Genomic DNA, 17,680 nt, shown 5'->3' with positions numbered 1-17,680 from the left:
AAGACTAACCTCAATATTTAATCAAAGTACTACAGAACTACAATCACCGATTCACTGTTTTGCCTCCTTTAGGATCAGTTTTCAGAATCACTAGGACAATTTCATAAGAGCATGTAGACATTTGTATCTCAGAAAACGAAATCTGAAGCACCAAAGAAGTAATCATCATTCAGTTTTGCTAGTCTCAAACCTTCTCTGATACCCCTGCAAGACAGGCACTCTGATGGCAGAACTAAGCAGTATCCCCAGTAGGGGTTCTTGCATCTGTCATTGATCATTCTCTCTTTCTGAGTCTTTTCAGTCTATTATAAAAGATGCAAAGATACTAGTACAAAATGCCTTGTAAAATTCACAACTGTACAACTAAACTGTTCAGATGACCTGATATATCTGGCATAAAATTACATTGTATAAAACAGATTGTGCAGTGATTTTAATCTATCTATCTATCTATCTATCTATCTATCTATACATAAACACATATACACATGATGCGTGTATACACATATACATGTATATACAATGGCAAAAGCTGAAACATAATAGTATAGATCCTTGTACATGATTCTATGTCACAGAGCTTCTAAAGAGTTCTGTTCGTTGATACTAGATTGAATTTAAATTCCTAGAAAGCTGACTTGAATTTCTTTACTCTTTCTTCACTATACAAGACCAATTCCTGAATTGCCAGGCTACCATACAGTTCTCACAACTAGCCAGAATAAAACATAGGAGCTATACAGTACTTGTTTATCCAGTAAAGCAAACCCTTATCTTTGTTTGGTTTGGCAGGGAAAAAAAAAAAAAACAGTTGAAAAGTGTAACAGAAAGGAGCCTTTGCAATAAAATCCTCGTGCAAATGTTTTTAATGCAGCTTCAAACAAACAAAGAAGATGCATTCTTCATACCATGCTTTCAGCACTCATAGGATACTATTTGAGCCAAGTAACAGGATCACTCATTAAACTTTAACTTGTCATCAACAAACAAATTTGTAATAAGATTGTGCAGTTCTCCACACACTGCCTTAGGGCAGGAGAATGCTAGTTTCTATTTGAATGGCTGCCTCTGGTAAACTTTGAAAGATAACTCCAGACCTGCCAATTTATCTCCTCCTTTCCCATCCTCCTTTCTGAACAGACAGCTCTACATCCTGCCTATTCTGCATTCTGCCTATGCAAAGGGCTCAAGGCCTTCAGAGATTTCAGTGAACACTCCAGGAAACAAAGCACATTATCTCCTGTAACCTGTCTATTTCTCCCTGGCAGTTGCCATCTTCTGATCTGCCCCTCTATGAAGAAACAGAACTATCTGTGAAAATGAAAAAAAAAAAAGCAAGGTAGTTTGGAAATGAAAAGGAGGAGAACTTGGCCAACTTCTCTTCTTGACACAGACATTCATGAGCATGGATTTGGGTCCAACAGCGACCCTTACAGTAGGACAAAAGGAAAGAACCATTTTTGTCAACAAACACCTAGGAAAATGGCAATAACTAGGAAAGTTAGAATCAACTACAGCACTAACGGAGTCACCTGGGGAAAAATCATCACCTCCTTCCTTTGAGCCCAATGTTTCATTAATGATCCTTCTAAGAGGCCCAAGGATGAAAACAGAGCATGCTCAATCCCTATTGGCTCAGTCTGTCCACAAAAACAACACATGGGCTCATCATGCAGTGAAATGGATGAAGGTTACCTAGCTCTGGGCAGAAAAGAAAACCACAAAGACATTGAACTTCTCTATTTAGCTTTCCAACATATGTATTACAAATCAACGAGCATGAATAAGCAAATCTGCATTCCTTCCCAAACTAGAGTCGAATAGCTCATTTCTTTCCAGTCACAAGTAGAGGTGAGGTTAGAGCAAGAAAATAAAAGGTGATTGAATTGTTAAACTTTCAAAGAGTACATGCATCCTACCTATGGCAACATAAATAAATACCCTCAAACAATAGCTTAGGTAGAACAAAAACTGTTGCTTTGTAGCAAGGTACACTTTATAGAAATAAGAATGGTAATTTTCTCGTGTTGACAAATCTCAAGAGGTATAATATGAACCTTCAAGAAAAGCATAATAGAAGAAAAAATTAGTATTTGATAAATGCCTGCTATGTACCAAGGAGAGTGTCTGAGACCTTTAAATCTCAGGATTAAAGCTTACTGATGAGAAATGTTTGGTAAGAACAACAAGGACTTTATGCTGACGTCTAACCCTCACTGACAGGACACGCATCGGCACCTAATGCTCCCACTGAGTTGGGAACTCTGATGATGCAGTTGGAAATGGGCCACTGAGGTTTGCAGGCATGACACCCCAACTCCCTCACAAGCACATTAGAGTCTGGGGACAGTGGCTGTGGCCAGTGGAAAAGGGAGATATGCCACAGCATTGATACTCAGTCCCTCTAGCACTGGTAGAAAATAGTCACTTGTCTAGAACGTCAGGATGTCTCCAATCTTTCTCTGCAATGAATTTTTAGTTGAAAGCCAAAAACAATCCACTAGGCAATTCTGGTAGTAGCTTAAACAATCTAGAGGTATTCATTGGCAACATTGTCATGAAAACAGCTGGAAAACCTTGGATGCATGTGGTTGGGTGTCTATTACTTATCCCAGTTCTAGCCAAAATATTTACCTGAGAAATATACTTTGAAAATCAGACACAATACAGTATCCAAAACAACTCATGTTGGCAGACACAAAGACTTACAATGTGCCTTTGTTATGCATCCACAAAGTTTCTGCTGAGAGATTTGAATCCAAAACCACCCTACATGTAGTAATAAAAGCAAGCAATTTTTAAGATAGTGACCTTTGCCCTTGTCATACCCTCACCAATTATTTTGTATATGTATTTAGTCAAATTCCAATAAGAAAATGTTAATGATAGCATATTCTCGACTACCTTAATATAGCACATCAAACCTTCAAATAGGACCAAATATCCATTCATTGAGCAAGTTCTAGTAGAATTTAAACAATTCATGGTGTATATGTTAGATTCTGTTAGAACAGTAAAAATATATTTTAACTAAAATATTCTTAGATGTGAGGCATGAATATGTCTTAGAATTATTTTTGAGTCAACATAAGTTTTCTTTAACCTTATTTTGGAAATTCAGGCCAACTGATACCAGAGACCAGAAATTTATGTGTACTTATCCTAGGAATTTTAAAAGAAAACAGCCAGAGAAATAAACAGCTCAAATCCCCCTTTTTAAAATTATACCTTAATTTCTGTGCTATTCTTAAAGCTTTCTTATTGTCTGATATTTTGTCCGTGAAATTGCTAGCAATTTTAGATATTAGGCTAGATTTCTTCTTTGGGATGCTTTATATTAACAAGTCATTTTTTAAATTGTATAACCACTACTTTCTCAGACAGCCTTTGGCTTGATACATGTTTTGTTTCACATTCTCATACTGCTGCTAGTATTTCTGTCTAGGACAAATCCCTCTCTGGTACCTGTCATGGAATTTTAGGGTTCTAAGTTTTTAAGCTGGAAGGGATATTGATTACTCACCATATCCAGGAATGCCTTCTAAAGGGGAAATTATTCACGTGCATCATGTTCGCTGATTTCTTGTCATCAATAGTTTCCTTCTCTCCTGTGTTACATATAGTGATTTTCACAGATGATTCCAACTCTTTTGTTTGTGCAGCTATCATGGGCAATTATTGAAACAAGTATTGAGTTCCAAAAAGATCCCCCCCCAAAATCCCCAAAAGCAACAACAAAAGCCCTTCCAGGATTTGAAGAAAGAAACATCACAGAGCACACTGCAGGGACAGCTCCATCCATTTAGGTTCCATTAGTTAGTCAACATTCTAAAATAACCAGTCTAACTGCTAATCATAAAGGATGGCAAATATTGTGCTGGTTAAAAAAAATGCAATCGCTTTGAGTATAAATTAATGCATCCTCACAGGAAGAACTCTGGAATGTGGGACAAAAGGACTCAAAAGACAGTTTCTTGTTATTCTTGTGACAGAAGTGTTAGAAGGGAAATGGAAAAGTTCAGGTTGCTTTGCCATGCTGTCATTTAGAAATGAATGTTGCTTTTTCTTCTTTCTTAGGCACATATTCCCGTGTGGTCACTTTAACGCAGTGCTACCGTCTGAGACGTGTTGGACAAAGACCAGGGCAGAGGGATTAGAAACCACGTATAGAGCCAAAGTCAACTTCTTCCCCAAATCTCAGAATTGCTGGTTTCTACTGCAAAAGTAGGAAGGCAATGAGTAATTTCTGCTTTGCAAGACAGGATTATCACTCTCTACCATCCTGACTTCAGAAGGTGCCATGGTGATGAAATGCATTTCGGCTGCCTAACCCCAAAAGAAGGCGGGCTGCTCGCTTCGAGTCAAATGACTAAGCTATTGGTCCTTTCCATGCAGAATCCCCTTTAATTTGTTATCAAAACCATGTGTGGACTCTTAAATATGTTTTTGGCCTTGGAAAACAAACGAATTTCACAGCTGCAAGTCAGACCAGACGTTGTCTAAGAATTTCTTCCCCCACTGCCTTTCCTTGTGCTCTTCTCCTTTTCTTTTTCCTCACCCCAAATTCAGTGCCCCAATAGATGTCATTTACTCTGATGCTCTGACATCTTCTGAAAGATTTTTCATACCCAAGCTATACAGACCTTGCTTGCTTTTAAAACACAATGGCAACAGGCTCCTGCTGGAGTCCCCTCGCGCTGAATTTGCAAGCAGAACGTTTGGAATCCTCGCAGCCACCTTGTCTGCCCTGGGCTGTGCCGCCCCAGCTCTGAGCAGCTCAGGACACTTGCAGGCTCCCTGGTACTGTACATTAACTCTGCAGCAACCCGCTTGCTCTGCAGACTGCTGCCTGACAGGGGAAGTGCTGGCGTCAAGGGGGCCCTCTAGGTGGGTTCCCAGACACTGCAGTTGCGCTTTCTTTGAGAGCCTCCAAGGAAGCACAAACCAAAAAAGGGTTAAAGGAAGAGCTCGCCTTAAAGGAGGAGATTTCTTTCAGTAAGTAATTACCAGGCAAGGGAAGCTAAACACTAAGAAATCTGTAAATAAACTCCCGGGGAAATAACACCTTGAACAAATAGATACTCTTTTGGAGGGAAGGTTTTTATTTGGTTTTGTTTTCTTTCTGGCCTTATCCAGAAACAAAAAAAGAAAGACAGAAAAGAAAAAGAGAGACAGAGACAGAGACAGAGAGACAGAGACAGAGAGAGAAAGAAAATAAAAGAAGTCTAGAGTGACACTGCAAATGACAGGGTTTTGTCAATTCGATTCAAAACATTAAAAAAAAAAAGAACAAAAATGGGGGGTGGGGAGCCTCGCTGAATCCACCATTTGTAACCATTTAGCTACAGATGTCCAGGCTATGATTTTGGACAGGAAATCCTGGGGAAGCCAGTTCTGTAGAAGTCAGTTAGACTTCAATTTGCTCATATCATAAAGGTCCTGTTTGATTAGAGGGTGGGTAGAGAGGAGGAGAGCTCAGCTATTACATGCCAATGTCTAGAGTTGGTATTTTGTATTTCCTCAAGCTTGCTCCTTTGTTCCAAAAATTCTGTTCAATAATCCCCTGAAAGCGCCCCATGACCGTTGATGCCATTTTGGAGCAGAAATAAAATAGTAAACTCTTGGAATAGTAGGTTGGCACATAAATGGTGTTTGTTGGAAATCAGTCAGAGAATGGGTTTTTACAGTAGCAGTGTACTCAATATTGATGTTTCCCTTTTAACTTAAGTATTTAACAAAGGTTGTTATGCAATTGCTTAATACTAAATGGGATACTGGCAACACTTAATATATCATGCTATTATCTTCCCTTAGGATCTCCCCAGTGAGATCCTGCCTTGCAGAAAACATTAGCCAGGGGTGGGGGGAAGGGTATTTTTCAAAATTCAAAACCAGGTAGAAATAATATAGTTAGTTTTGAGAACTGCTATAATTTAAACAATTAATGATCCGAAGACCTTCTTTCCTGAAAGGAGAAAGAATCAGGTCATTCTTTTAAAAGTAGTTTGAACCATAGGTTAGAAAAATAGCACCACAGTCCAAAAAGAATTAGAGGATAGCCTTGGGACTTTTTTTTTTTAAATAACATAGTTTTTCTATAGAACTAAATTTCCTTCCTTCCTTTATTTCCTTCCTTCCTTCCTTCCTTCCTTCCTTCCTTCCTTCCTTCCTTCCTTCCTTCCTTCCTTCTTTTCTCAGTCCTGGGGCTTGCACTCAGGGCCTAGGCACTGTCCCTGAGCTTCTTTTGCTTAAGGCTAGCACTTTACCACTTGAGCTACAGCATTACTTTCTGCTTTTTCTATGTATGTGGTGCTGAGGAATCAAACCTGTTGGGGACTGACTGTGGGGTCAGTGACCGTGACTGTGGGGTCAGTGACCTTGGACCCGCACAATTGAGTACACAAGGAAGTAAGCTCTTATCATGATTTTGGGCTGTGTCAATAGCTTCTCATTTAACCTGTTTGGGACTTGATAGCTTCTCATTCAACCTATTTCAGACTTGATACTGTTTGTACGAATGTAGCCCCTGGCAGTTCCCTAGTTTAAAGATGTGTATTTAAGATTGAGAACTGGAAATAAACTGGGCTACGGTCTTGGGCTACAGGCTTCTTAAGCTGTGGCTCCTGATTTGGGCTGTAGCCCTCCTGAACCCCATCTGTTTGTCTCTCTTCTATTTTTTCCTAGTCCTTGCCCCCTATTTCAGGAATCCCAATCTGCGAACCCTGGTTTGCTGCCAGTTGGCCCCGGCACAAACCCAGGGCTTCGTGCATGCTAGGCAAGCACTCAACCACTAAGCCACATTCCCAGACCCTTAAATTTCTTCTATAAAATTATCTGGGTGAACTGAACAGAAATCATCAGTCTGAATTGTTTTAAATAACTTCGATAATACTTAGAATCTCGTATCACAGAGTAATTCGAAATTTGATATTATAGTAGATATTTAAGTGTGATTACTTAAGAAGGAGGGGCACTACCAATGTTTCAAGAGTTTCACGTAAGTTTCATTTAACCCCCTTTAACACTATTAGGTGATCGGGACAGTTATTAGCCCTAAACTTCACATCAGAAAATTGAGGTATTCCAATGTTAAGTGGCTCATCAGAAGTCTCCATTTTTAGAGTCACAATTTGAATCAAGAAAGCATGGCTCCATCTAGGTCTGCAAGAGCTAGAACTATAAGCTAGTATCTCCATAATAGTTATAAGACAATCCCATATTAGTTTTCTGCTGAATTTTTTTGCAAACATTATTTTAGTCTCAGAGAATCATGGTGAGGAGGTTGAAATATTTATTATGCCATTCTTGGGTTTCTTGGGTTGAATCTCTACAAAGACATGAGTAGACAGCCTGGATAGAATTCAGAACATTGACTTGGTTGTTGTGATTGTTGTTGATGATGGATAATGATGACGATGCTATCCACAGGATAACTACTTCAAAGTCAACATTTACCTCTCACTTCGCAAACCATGTAAAAACTTAGGCCTCCATGGAAAATTTGCAAGTACAAAGTTTAAAATTATAGATATCATGGGAACACATTTTCTTTTATTATACATATCTTTTTTTTAACATTTCTTTCTCCTTTTTCAGTCCATTCTATTCCAATTTGGTTCTTAAGCTGAAGTCTTATCTATGAGTGATGTGAAAGCAAAAATACTTCTGAATCTTTACCATATGCCACAAAGTTCAGCATTTAAAATAGATTAGCTACAAAAAGGGGAGCACAGAAATGATGGGACAAAGGGTGAAAAAAATGTGGCAGTCAGACGCACTAGACACTGCATTGAAGATTAACTATATAAATTGTGAGGAAGGAGATTTGGAAATGAAAAATGGAGAAAAGGAGAGAAGATGTGATATTCAAAAAGAAATGTACTCACTACCTGATTCATGTAACCAATCCCTCTGTATGTCATTATTACAATAAAAAATTTAAAATTTTAAAATGAAAACAAATAAAAATACAAATAAAATGGAATAGCCATGTTTTAATTTTTGAGCAATGATAAAATAACCATGACTGGCATTAGATCATTAAAAGAAACTTTAAATTAAAATATACCAAATTAAGAAGATAGTCCTACTCAAAGTTTTTGAAATACTTGTTCAGGTAACTAAGAACATATAATAAATCATACTAAGCTGAATATTTTTATACATCTGAGGTACCAAGTATAGAGGAATACATTTGCTTAGATTATAGAGAAAGCTCATTTCCAGCATTTTTGTCCCATGATTATTACAAGCAGATTTTCAAGTGTTATGACTACTAAAATTAAACCTGATAATTCACATGACTTCAAGAAACAAAAGTGATGCAGAACTAATAGATTCGGAACTTAAAAGGCAGTTTTCAAAGTTGAATAATGCTGAGGGACTAAGGCACTACTTACTGGTTTTGTTCTATTACAAAATAATGATTCTTTCATGAAATCTCTAATACCAGAAGTAGCTGTAAAAGATTATTTTAATGACCCATCCTAGAGCCATTAATATAATCAATAAAGGAGTGCTAATTATTAGCAGGTCACCAATAGTTTGGCATAATCTGGGCAAAGGCCCTGTGGCTATGAGATGGCTTCAACTGGACAAGCAGAAATGCTAATTTTGTATTGTGTGTGTGTGTTTTTTAATTAACCTACAATAGATGTAAGACATAGGTCTTTCAGAATGGTGTAATATTCACCACCATTATGTGAGAGTGCTGTAAGAAAAGAGGGATGTTGATTTATCAATAAAGTGTAACTACAAACTTAAGGAAACAAAATAACCAACATCTTGATTTTTAAAAATGCTCAGTGCACTCAGACGAAGGGCAAGACATATTAAGTATATGTCTCATGTCCTTACTCCAGTAGGTCATTTCATGACCAAGAGGATTTGCTACTAAGAATGATTATTTTCAAAGTAACTTCCTGGGTACCCTGTGGTTTACAAAGATGCCTTAGACCAACTTAGAGCCAGAGAGGATGTCAAATACATTTTGCTGCTGCAACCAGGGCTCCTTTCCATTTTTGCCAGTTCCTCTGACAGTTTGTTCTGAAAAAAAAAAATTGATTCTTCAAAAAAATTTATAAAATCACAGTAGGAATATAGAATTAACACTTTCCAATCAAATTCTTATTCTATTATTTTAAGTTTCAGGACTCTATCCTTTGCAAAATTATCACTTTTTTTGTGCCAGTCCTGGGGCTTGAATTCAGGACCTGGGCACTTTCCTTGGACACATTTTGCTCAAGGCTAGCACTCTGCCACTTGAGCCACAGCACCATTTCTGGCTTTTTCTGAGTATGTGGCACTAAGGAATCAAACCCAGGGCTTTATGTATGCTAGGCAAGCACTCTACCACTAGGCTACTCTCCCAGCCAAATTCTCATTTACTTCGTAAGTTTCCTTACAATACAGTGATGAAGCTATATGCATTTATGTGAATACAATCATAGCATAATAAAGCAGGTCCTAGTTCCTAGAACCTGGGTGTTTCCTATACTCTGTTGTCTCCGGTACTTATCAGATAGGAAAGGCATGATGACTTATCTGATGGTTTTCCTTTTCCTTCCCAGTTTCACTCTGAGAAAGTAACAGTTTTTAAATGAACTGTATTTTTTGTCACATATCCGTTTTGCTATCAGCAATAAGTTAGTATCAACTACCTCTTGTATGAAATAAAATTAAAATCACCCTGTATAAAATGACAAGACTCTTAAAAGATTAATTATTTGTTAATTTTATATCAGTTTTTTTTCTGTTGTGGGACTTGAACTCTGGGCCCAGGCATTGTCCCTGAGCTCTTCAGCTCAAGGCTAGCACTCTACCACTTGCACCACATCACCATTTCTGGTTTTCTGCTGTTTAATTGGAGATAAGAGTCTCACAAGCCTTAGTGCCTGGGCTGGCTTTGAACCACAATCCTTAGATCTCAGCTTCCTGAGTAGCTTGGATTACAGCTTGGATTACAGGTGTGAGCCACCTTATATCAATTACTAATCATCGGTTCACATACTTTAGGAAAGCTCCCTGACTTTTGTCTTTAGTTATCAAAACAAAATTAGTTCCCTCATTTTGTGCAGTTGGCTGATATAAATAAATTTACAGACATAAATATCTCTGCCTATTTTAAAACATTCATCTGTATGTTACTAATATAAATCTATTATGTGGAAGGAAACAGAAGCTAGGTTACTAGATGTCTTTTGGCCAAAGATGTGACTTTTTGCCTACGACAAATATGATGTGCATCTTTAATTTTCAGAAAAATAAAATTTTATGTACATTTCAAATGTATGTGTATGTGTGTTTACATGTAGGTGCCTTTGTTTTTTTATGGCATGTATCACCAACTGATGAAGGGATGAAAAAGGCACAGAAATATGTGGAATGAGACTCAGGATGGCTGTACACTCTCCCCTCCCTCCTCTGGGCAGACAACAGACAAAGCATTCAAGACTAACTCCTTCCTTCTACCTTTATCTGCTGAAAAGGAGTATGGTCTTCTTCTGGTGTGATTTATAGCTCCAGAAACATTGCTGGCACTCAGTAAATATTAACTTATGATCATGCTGATAGCAATGACTTTCCACGTCTGCCAAGTTCCTGGCAAGAGTCTACAGGCCCAGTGCTCAGCACATCCACAATGAAATAGGAGAAGCCCTTGGCGAAGCCACGGTTTCAGTGCTAAGCGTCAGGGAACTGCGTCATCTTTCAGCAAATCACCACTGTATTCAGTTTCTACCCAGTCTAATAACCAAGGAAATCTACACTATTTGAGAATGGAAATGAAATCAGCCGAATCCTTGTTTTGATCACATAAAATCAAGAAATGAGTTGTTAGACATGCTCATGTCCTTAGCTAATCTTTAGCTCATGAAAGGAATGGTGTCATTTTCAATCTTATCGTCAAAGGTTAGATGTTCCATCTTAAATGATTAATAAATGAAGTGATATAAAAAAGTGTCTAAGCTGGGTGCAGTGGCTCACTCCTAGCTACTCAGGAGCCTGAGATCTTAGGATCTCAGTTCAAAGCCAGCCTAGGCACTAAATACCCTGAGACTCTTATCTCCAACTAACCACTAAAAAACTGGAAGTGGGGGGCTGTGGCTTATGAGGTAGCCTTGAGCTGAAGAGCTCAGGGACAGCATGCAGACCCAGAGTTCAAGCCCCATGACCTACAAAAAAAAGGTGTCTCTCAAACATTTCCTAAGTAGAATAATAATAGGTTTGCTAAAATCCACTTTTAATATTTTTGGAAGTATGAGTTATAATACCTGTTGCTAAAATACAAATAAGCCATTACTATTTATACTAAAAATGTGGGAAAAAGTCACTTGATATTTATATCAATGATAAAATGAAGAAGAAAACCTAGAATTTGCAGACTATCTTGGGAATCTAAAAACAAGAACCCCCACCCCACTTTGTGTTTTTAGTGGTTCTGAGGGTTGAATCAGGGCCTCCCACTTGCTAAGGGGAAGGCTTTCGACTACCTGGCCATGTCTTCAGCCCTTTTTGCTTTAGTTATTTTGGGGGAAGTGTCTCATAATGTATGAAGAGGTTGGCTGAGGCTGAGATCCTTCTATTTCATGTTTTCTGTGTAGCTAAGACAACAAGCATGCACTACTGCACCTAACTTTTTTGACCCAGATGGCCTCACACTGTGGTTTCCTGATCTCTACCTCCAGAGTAGCTCAGATTACAGGTGTGAGCCACCACACTCAGCCCCAAGAAGTCAGTCCTTAACATCAGTTTCTTCTTTCATCACATATCATCTTGCATAACTTATCAATCTCTTTTGGATGTATTCATGTATTGTACATAGATATTTATGTGTTTGTTTGTTTATAGACTTTCATTTACTAGTATAGAAAACAGTTTTGTAATATGTAGAGAACATTTGAAATGACACTAACATATATCGTTTAAATGTGCTTAATTTTTTTGCCAGTCCTGGGGCTTGAACTCAGGGCCTGAACACTGTCCTGGGACTTTCTCAAGGCTAGTACTCTACCACTAGAGCCACAGCAGCACCTCCAGCTTTTTTCTATGTATGTGGTATGGAGGAATTGAACCCAGGTCTTCGTGCGTGCTAGGCAAGCACTCTACCACTACACCAAACTCCCGGCTCAAATGTGCTTATTTTTAAGAACAATAAGATGTATAGATTTTTCAGGTGGTTTATACCTATATCAAAGTGGAAAAACAACCGAAGCAACAAAAAGTGATGAAGTGTTAGGAAGCTTTCTTGAAATGAAATTACACTTGATTTTTGACTGCAAATTTTCTAAGAGCTTTGTATCACATTTCAGAAATACCTTCATATTATGTTTCAGAAATCCAAATCCAAATGAGTTTAAAAAAATCCTATATAATAACATAAAGACTGGCTTCAGAATATACATGCTTGAAAATACATGGATTCCTAAAGGTACTTGTGAAAATAGGTGACATAAAGATAGGTTAATATAAAAGCCTCAACTTGGTGAAATAAAATCTTGAGTATAAATTCACGAATTCATTAAATGATATAAATTTCTGTCAATCAAGAGCAAAATAGAGCAATACATACTAAATTACTGAACAACTACCACAAAGATAAAATAAGAGTACAGTAAAAAAGATTTTACTTTATTTTATATAATTAGTTGATTATTTGATTGAAAATGTGGGCTGGGAGTTTGGCCTAGTGGCAGAGTGCTTGCCTAGCCTGCATGAAGACCCAGGTTCGATTCCTCTGTACCACATACATAGAAAAAGCTAGAAGTGGTGCTGTGGCTCAAGAGGCAGAGTGCTAGCTTTGAGGAAAAAGCCCAAGGACAGTACTCAGGCCCTGAGTTCAAGCTCTGGGATTAGAAAAAAAAAATGTATCCATATGTTACATGTATAATTAAAGCAGCATTACATGCTTGAATGTTGAACTCACATCTAACATTTGCCAGATACTCTCTCTGAAAGATTTGAAAACCAACCTCAAAACTCAAAAATTAATAGCTGAATTCAAAGTATCTATTTAAGCACCTACCCTAAGGCTGGTGGTTTCAGCCTATAATATAGTCACTTGGGAGGTAGAGATAGGAGGAGCGTGGTTCAGGACAGCTATGTATAAACTTTCACAAGGTTCCATTTCAAGCAAGGTCTTAGTGCAGTGGCACCTGCCTCTAACTCCAGCTGTGGGGGAAGGACTATGGCTGAGTGCAGCAGCACAAGACTATCTCACCTAATGGCAGAGAGAAACACAAGAAAATAGCAGCCAGGCCAGCCTGGGCATAAAGTAAGATCCTTTCTTAAAAGTGACAACTATAAAAGAAGGTTAGAGGAGTGATTCAAGATCACCTGCCTAGCAAGCCATGAGACTTTAGTTCAATTTCTAGAACCACCAAGAGGGAAAGCCTACAAATAAAAATATTCCCAAAATATGATTAGCCAAATCAATATTCAAGTAATAATACTAGAGAAGAGACATCAATAACTGATCTATTATTTGTTTTCATGTATTTGTGAATGCTGTAACTTGGACAAGGAACACAAATCACTCCGATTTGACACTACCATCGGTGTAGCTTCATTAACAATGAAACAGCTGACATCCTGCCTGATATTACGGTCTAACTGAAGCATGTTGAAAATTTTCAAGCATGTAGATACCCACCTGTACTTTAGCCCCTTTCATTAGAGAGCAGCTGGTAGACAGATGGTATACAACCATTCCCAAATGGGTCCTGGCAATAGTGATATTGTTTTAAGGAGCACCAAGAGAAATTTTCGGATGCATAATTGTCCTTTCTTTCATTGACCCAACTGATTGATTGCATGTATCAGAATAGATTTTCCTTCATTGATATTGTAACCCTTGATGTCAGTCTTTTCCTGTCATGATTGCCCAGGTAAAAAGTAACATCAGCCAGGCACTGGTGTCTCACAACTGTGATCCTAGCTACTCAAGAGGCCTGAGATTGGAGGATCATGGTTTGAAGACAGCCCAGGCAGAAAAGTCTCCATGAGACTCTTATCTCCAATTACCCACTCAGAGACTGGAAGTGGTCCTGAAAGTGGTAGAGTTCCAGTTTCTCATACAAAAAGCTTGCATGGTAGTGTGAGTCAGTGGCTTTTACTTATAATCAAAAGCCATTTAAGAAACTAGTTTGTTGTTAATTTTTTTTCTTCCCTCCAAAAATAAAGCAATTTGAAATGAATGCTAGCTATGATATTGAATAACCATAGCAAATTAACGTAACATTGGATTGCTACATGATCATGTGGCTTAAGTTGAAATATATACACACAGTTGGTAGTGTTAACAAATACTAAACAACATCTACATGCATAGCTAGATGTTTTAAAAATAGTCTTCTCTTTCTGACTGACATCTATTACGTTTCCAGTCAAAACACTGGCTTATTTTTTTCTCAAACCTCTTTAAGTTTTCTTTACCGAATGTCAATTTGTTTCAGATAAAAATGTGTGTGTGGGGGTAGGTGGGTGTATGCATTTGTGTGTAAGAGAGACAGAAGAGAGTGAGAAAGAGAGAGATCATGGAAAAGGGTAAATGTGTTTTATTTGCTTAATGGGATAGGAGAATTCAATACTCAAAAGGCAAAACTTTTTAGGAAATGAAAAGGACATTCATGTTATTACTTTAAAAATAAACACTGATGTCTCTTCTCTAATATTAGACATTAAAATGTATTGAAACTAGAATCTAAAGTGTCTGAATAATTAATAGCTTTAAACACAATTAAAGCAAACATTATTTGTATTTGAGTGCAAAACAAATTCTAGTCTATTTCCTAGTTGCCCATTGTAGGCAACACTTTCTCCTTTATGGAGTTGTTATTTTATACTCAGTGTTTCTGCCTTTTCTTGTCTTCTCTTCATTGACCAATCTTTTCTCAGATTCCAGCATGCACTTGATCGCAAATGGCCTAAGTCTTTGGGCATTGTAGTTGAACCTCATCTTGTCCTGATGAGTCTTAGTTTTGTTTGGGACCTGTCACATTTCAATGCTACTTCAGTGCTGAGCACTGTTTCTACAGTTGGTATTTTTCCACCCCTGAAATAACCACAATTGACTATACAAATCATTAAACCAATACAAAAAAGCAAAAAACAAAAAAACCCTAGAAAACAAAAACCATAAACAATATATGGCAGAAACTGAAGAGAGAAAAACATGACATTGAAATTCCTGCTACAGATCTTAGGAGTAGGGAAGGATTTCATGTTAAAGACCATGATTTCATCTATTTTTTCATTTAAAAGTTACAAAATTGGTGGAGAAGATCTTTCAAGCTTTGCACAAAAAAATGTAGCAATAAATTTACAATAAATTTACATTTGGAATTTCTTTCTTTTCCCCACTCTTTTTCTCATTAATGACCGATGGCTTTGGACCAACAATAACAAAAACAACCGAAAAACTTAAAAAAAACCAGGAAGTGGGTCCATGAACCAGTATTTTTGCTATCAGAACTATCAGACACTATCATCTCATTCTAAAGAGTGGAAATTATTCAGGTAGTAGGGAATAAGTTAATGAAAGTATCTACTTTCTCCCTGACATTCTGATTACTCACTGAGAAGACACAGGCCATTTGAGATGAGGATACCAATGTACAGAGGGAAGTTGTGGAGTTTTAGTTTGGGAAGACAAATCTAGCAACTTTGTTGCCCCAAACATCTGCTTAGTTCTCTTCACAGAGTATAGGAATAGAGACGAGGCAATAGTCTTAACCCAAAGTCCAGCACAGCTGGAGGAATTAAAGTGGGTTGGAATAGGATACTACTGCTTAGTTTTGCTGTTATTGTCATTGTTATTAAGTAAAGGTGATGGAAAGGTTTATTAGAAAAGACATATGGTAAAAGAAGAGAGTACAAGTAGAGTAGATAGCATTTCAGTACATTTCAGCCAACTTGCTCTGTCTTCCAGGTGGTAAAGACTGGCACTGCGGGCAAACAGGGAGAATTAGAAGCCTTAGAGACAACTTTTTGATTAGTGGTTCTGCTTTCCATTTCCTATAAGTTATAGAGAAAAAGATTTAGTTCCCCATCTTTATGTCCTCATTATTTTTGGATACTATTGTTAATACTCATTTATTTCAGTCCCTTCAGGATGCAGTGTTTTTCACATCTTTGCACCAGATTTATGCTGGGATTGCTCCGCTGGACCAGTGGCATTTTTAAAGATGAGATGAACATTTGCTGAGAGGCAGAAATAATTTTCTTTTTAAATATGAAAGGAAAATAGGAAGGAGAAGGATATAAGCAGAGATAAAATATTACACACAATTGCCAAAATAGTTAACTAAACTTTGTAAATTCTAAAATATTTTAAAATATTTATATATAATGTCCTTCTAAAAAAATTGCAGGCAAAGGGAGAGGAAAACCAAGATGATTGGGAGGGGTAGGAAGGAGGGGAAGTGGGAGAAAAACATAGGAAGGGGTATTAATGTTTGAGAAGTACTATACCCACTACCTGATGAACGTAACTATAACCATTCTGTAAATCACCCTGACATAAAATACAATTAAAAACTTTCAGGCATGTGAGATGTGTGGATACACATTCAATTTTGGTTTCCCACCACCCCTTTAAATCTTGTGATACTTCAGGGCAGTGTTAGTAACAAAGGGCCTTTACCTTTGACTCAGATTTATTCAGAAATGAGAATGTCCATTCCAAATTGTAATCACAAATCTTACCAACTGTCCTCCATGGACTAGGACGAGTTGATCTCACTGGGGCGGAGGGGAAAAGGGAGGACAGAATCATGTGTACCTTTCTCCCTCTGTCTCTCAGTCCCAGCTTGCTGTTGGCTCTGACTACTCTGGGCTTGCAGAGCTGGAAGAAAGATGAAAGGAATGAGGGGGGTTCTTTTCTTCTTGAATTGGCACCATTGGGAGGCAGCGTATCTCATCGGGCATCTGGCACATGATAAAAGCTGCCTGATTCTGATGGGTACTTTTTGGGTTTATCAGCAGCAACCCTGTGGTGCCCCCTGGCTTTAAGTTCAGTGACTCAGAGCCTGGTGTTGCAAGTGCTGATGGCTAATCAGCGCCCCCAGCAAGCCCTTGGTTTTCTAGAAGCCCAATCGCTAAAACCTCTTGTAAGAGTCCAGCTGGAAATGGTCTTCTGGGGAAGGACAGATACAACCAGCACAAGGCTAGGTCTCTCTCTCGCGCGCGCATGTGTGTGTATGTGTGTGTGTGTGTGTGTGTGTGTGTGTGTGTGTGTGTGTGTGTGTGGCGGGGTGGTGGGGGAGAGATTCTGGTCCACAGGAAAACCTCTTGCTATTGGTGTATTTTTCTTTGAGTTGGATATGGATGTGATAACTGCAGCTCCATTTAATGCAGAAGGGGACAACCTCACAGGGTTACTGCGTTCTCTCTCTCTTTTAAAATGATTTGCATACATTCTTACAGAACAGAAGTGTTTCTTTAGACCTGGAGCCTGGCCACTTATCATGTGTTACAAAGAGAGCTAGTCTGAGGAAATGGCAATATGGTACCATGCCCAAACATAATCTAGGCTGTATGTTCCTCACCCTCTGTCTCTCTCTTCCTGTTTCTCTCTCTGTCTCTGGCCCTTGTCTTTCATTCTCATTCATTCTCTCTCTCTCTCTCTCTCTCTCTCTCTCTCTCTCTCTCTCTCTCTCTCTCTCTCTCTCTCTCTCTCTCTTTC

At 38.2% G+C, this 17,680-nt stretch overlaps 1 protein-coding gene across 2 annotated transcripts in view; it reads right to left on the bottom strand.

Annotated features, from left to right (window-relative positions):
- Positions 1–17,680, bottom strand: part of Pde4d (phosphodiesterase 4D) — a 635,057-nt gene that overhangs the window by 485,473 nt on the left and 131,904 nt on the right. The window contains exon 1 of one of the 2 annotated variants that reach the window (XM_090331910.1): positions 3,524–4,795. The exons of the other annotated variant lie outside the window; for it this stretch is intronic. Within the exon in view, the coding sequence (XP_090188036.1) occupies positions 3,524–3,669 (146 nt within the window). The 5' untranslated portion in view covers positions 3,670–4,795. Of the gene's footprint in view, positions 1–3,523; positions 4,796–17,680 lie in introns of those variants that run through there. 2 annotated transcript variants of the gene reach the window in all.

This window comes from Megascapheus bottae, chromosome 4 (assembly GCF_031878675.1).
Source record: "Megascapheus bottae isolate mThoBot1 chromosome 4, mThoBot2.hap1, whole genome shotgun sequence".
NCBI lineage: Eukaryota > Metazoa > Chordata > Mammalia > Rodentia > Geomyidae > Megascapheus > Megascapheus bottae.
This window is presented reverse-complemented; position numbering and strand designations above follow the sequence as displayed.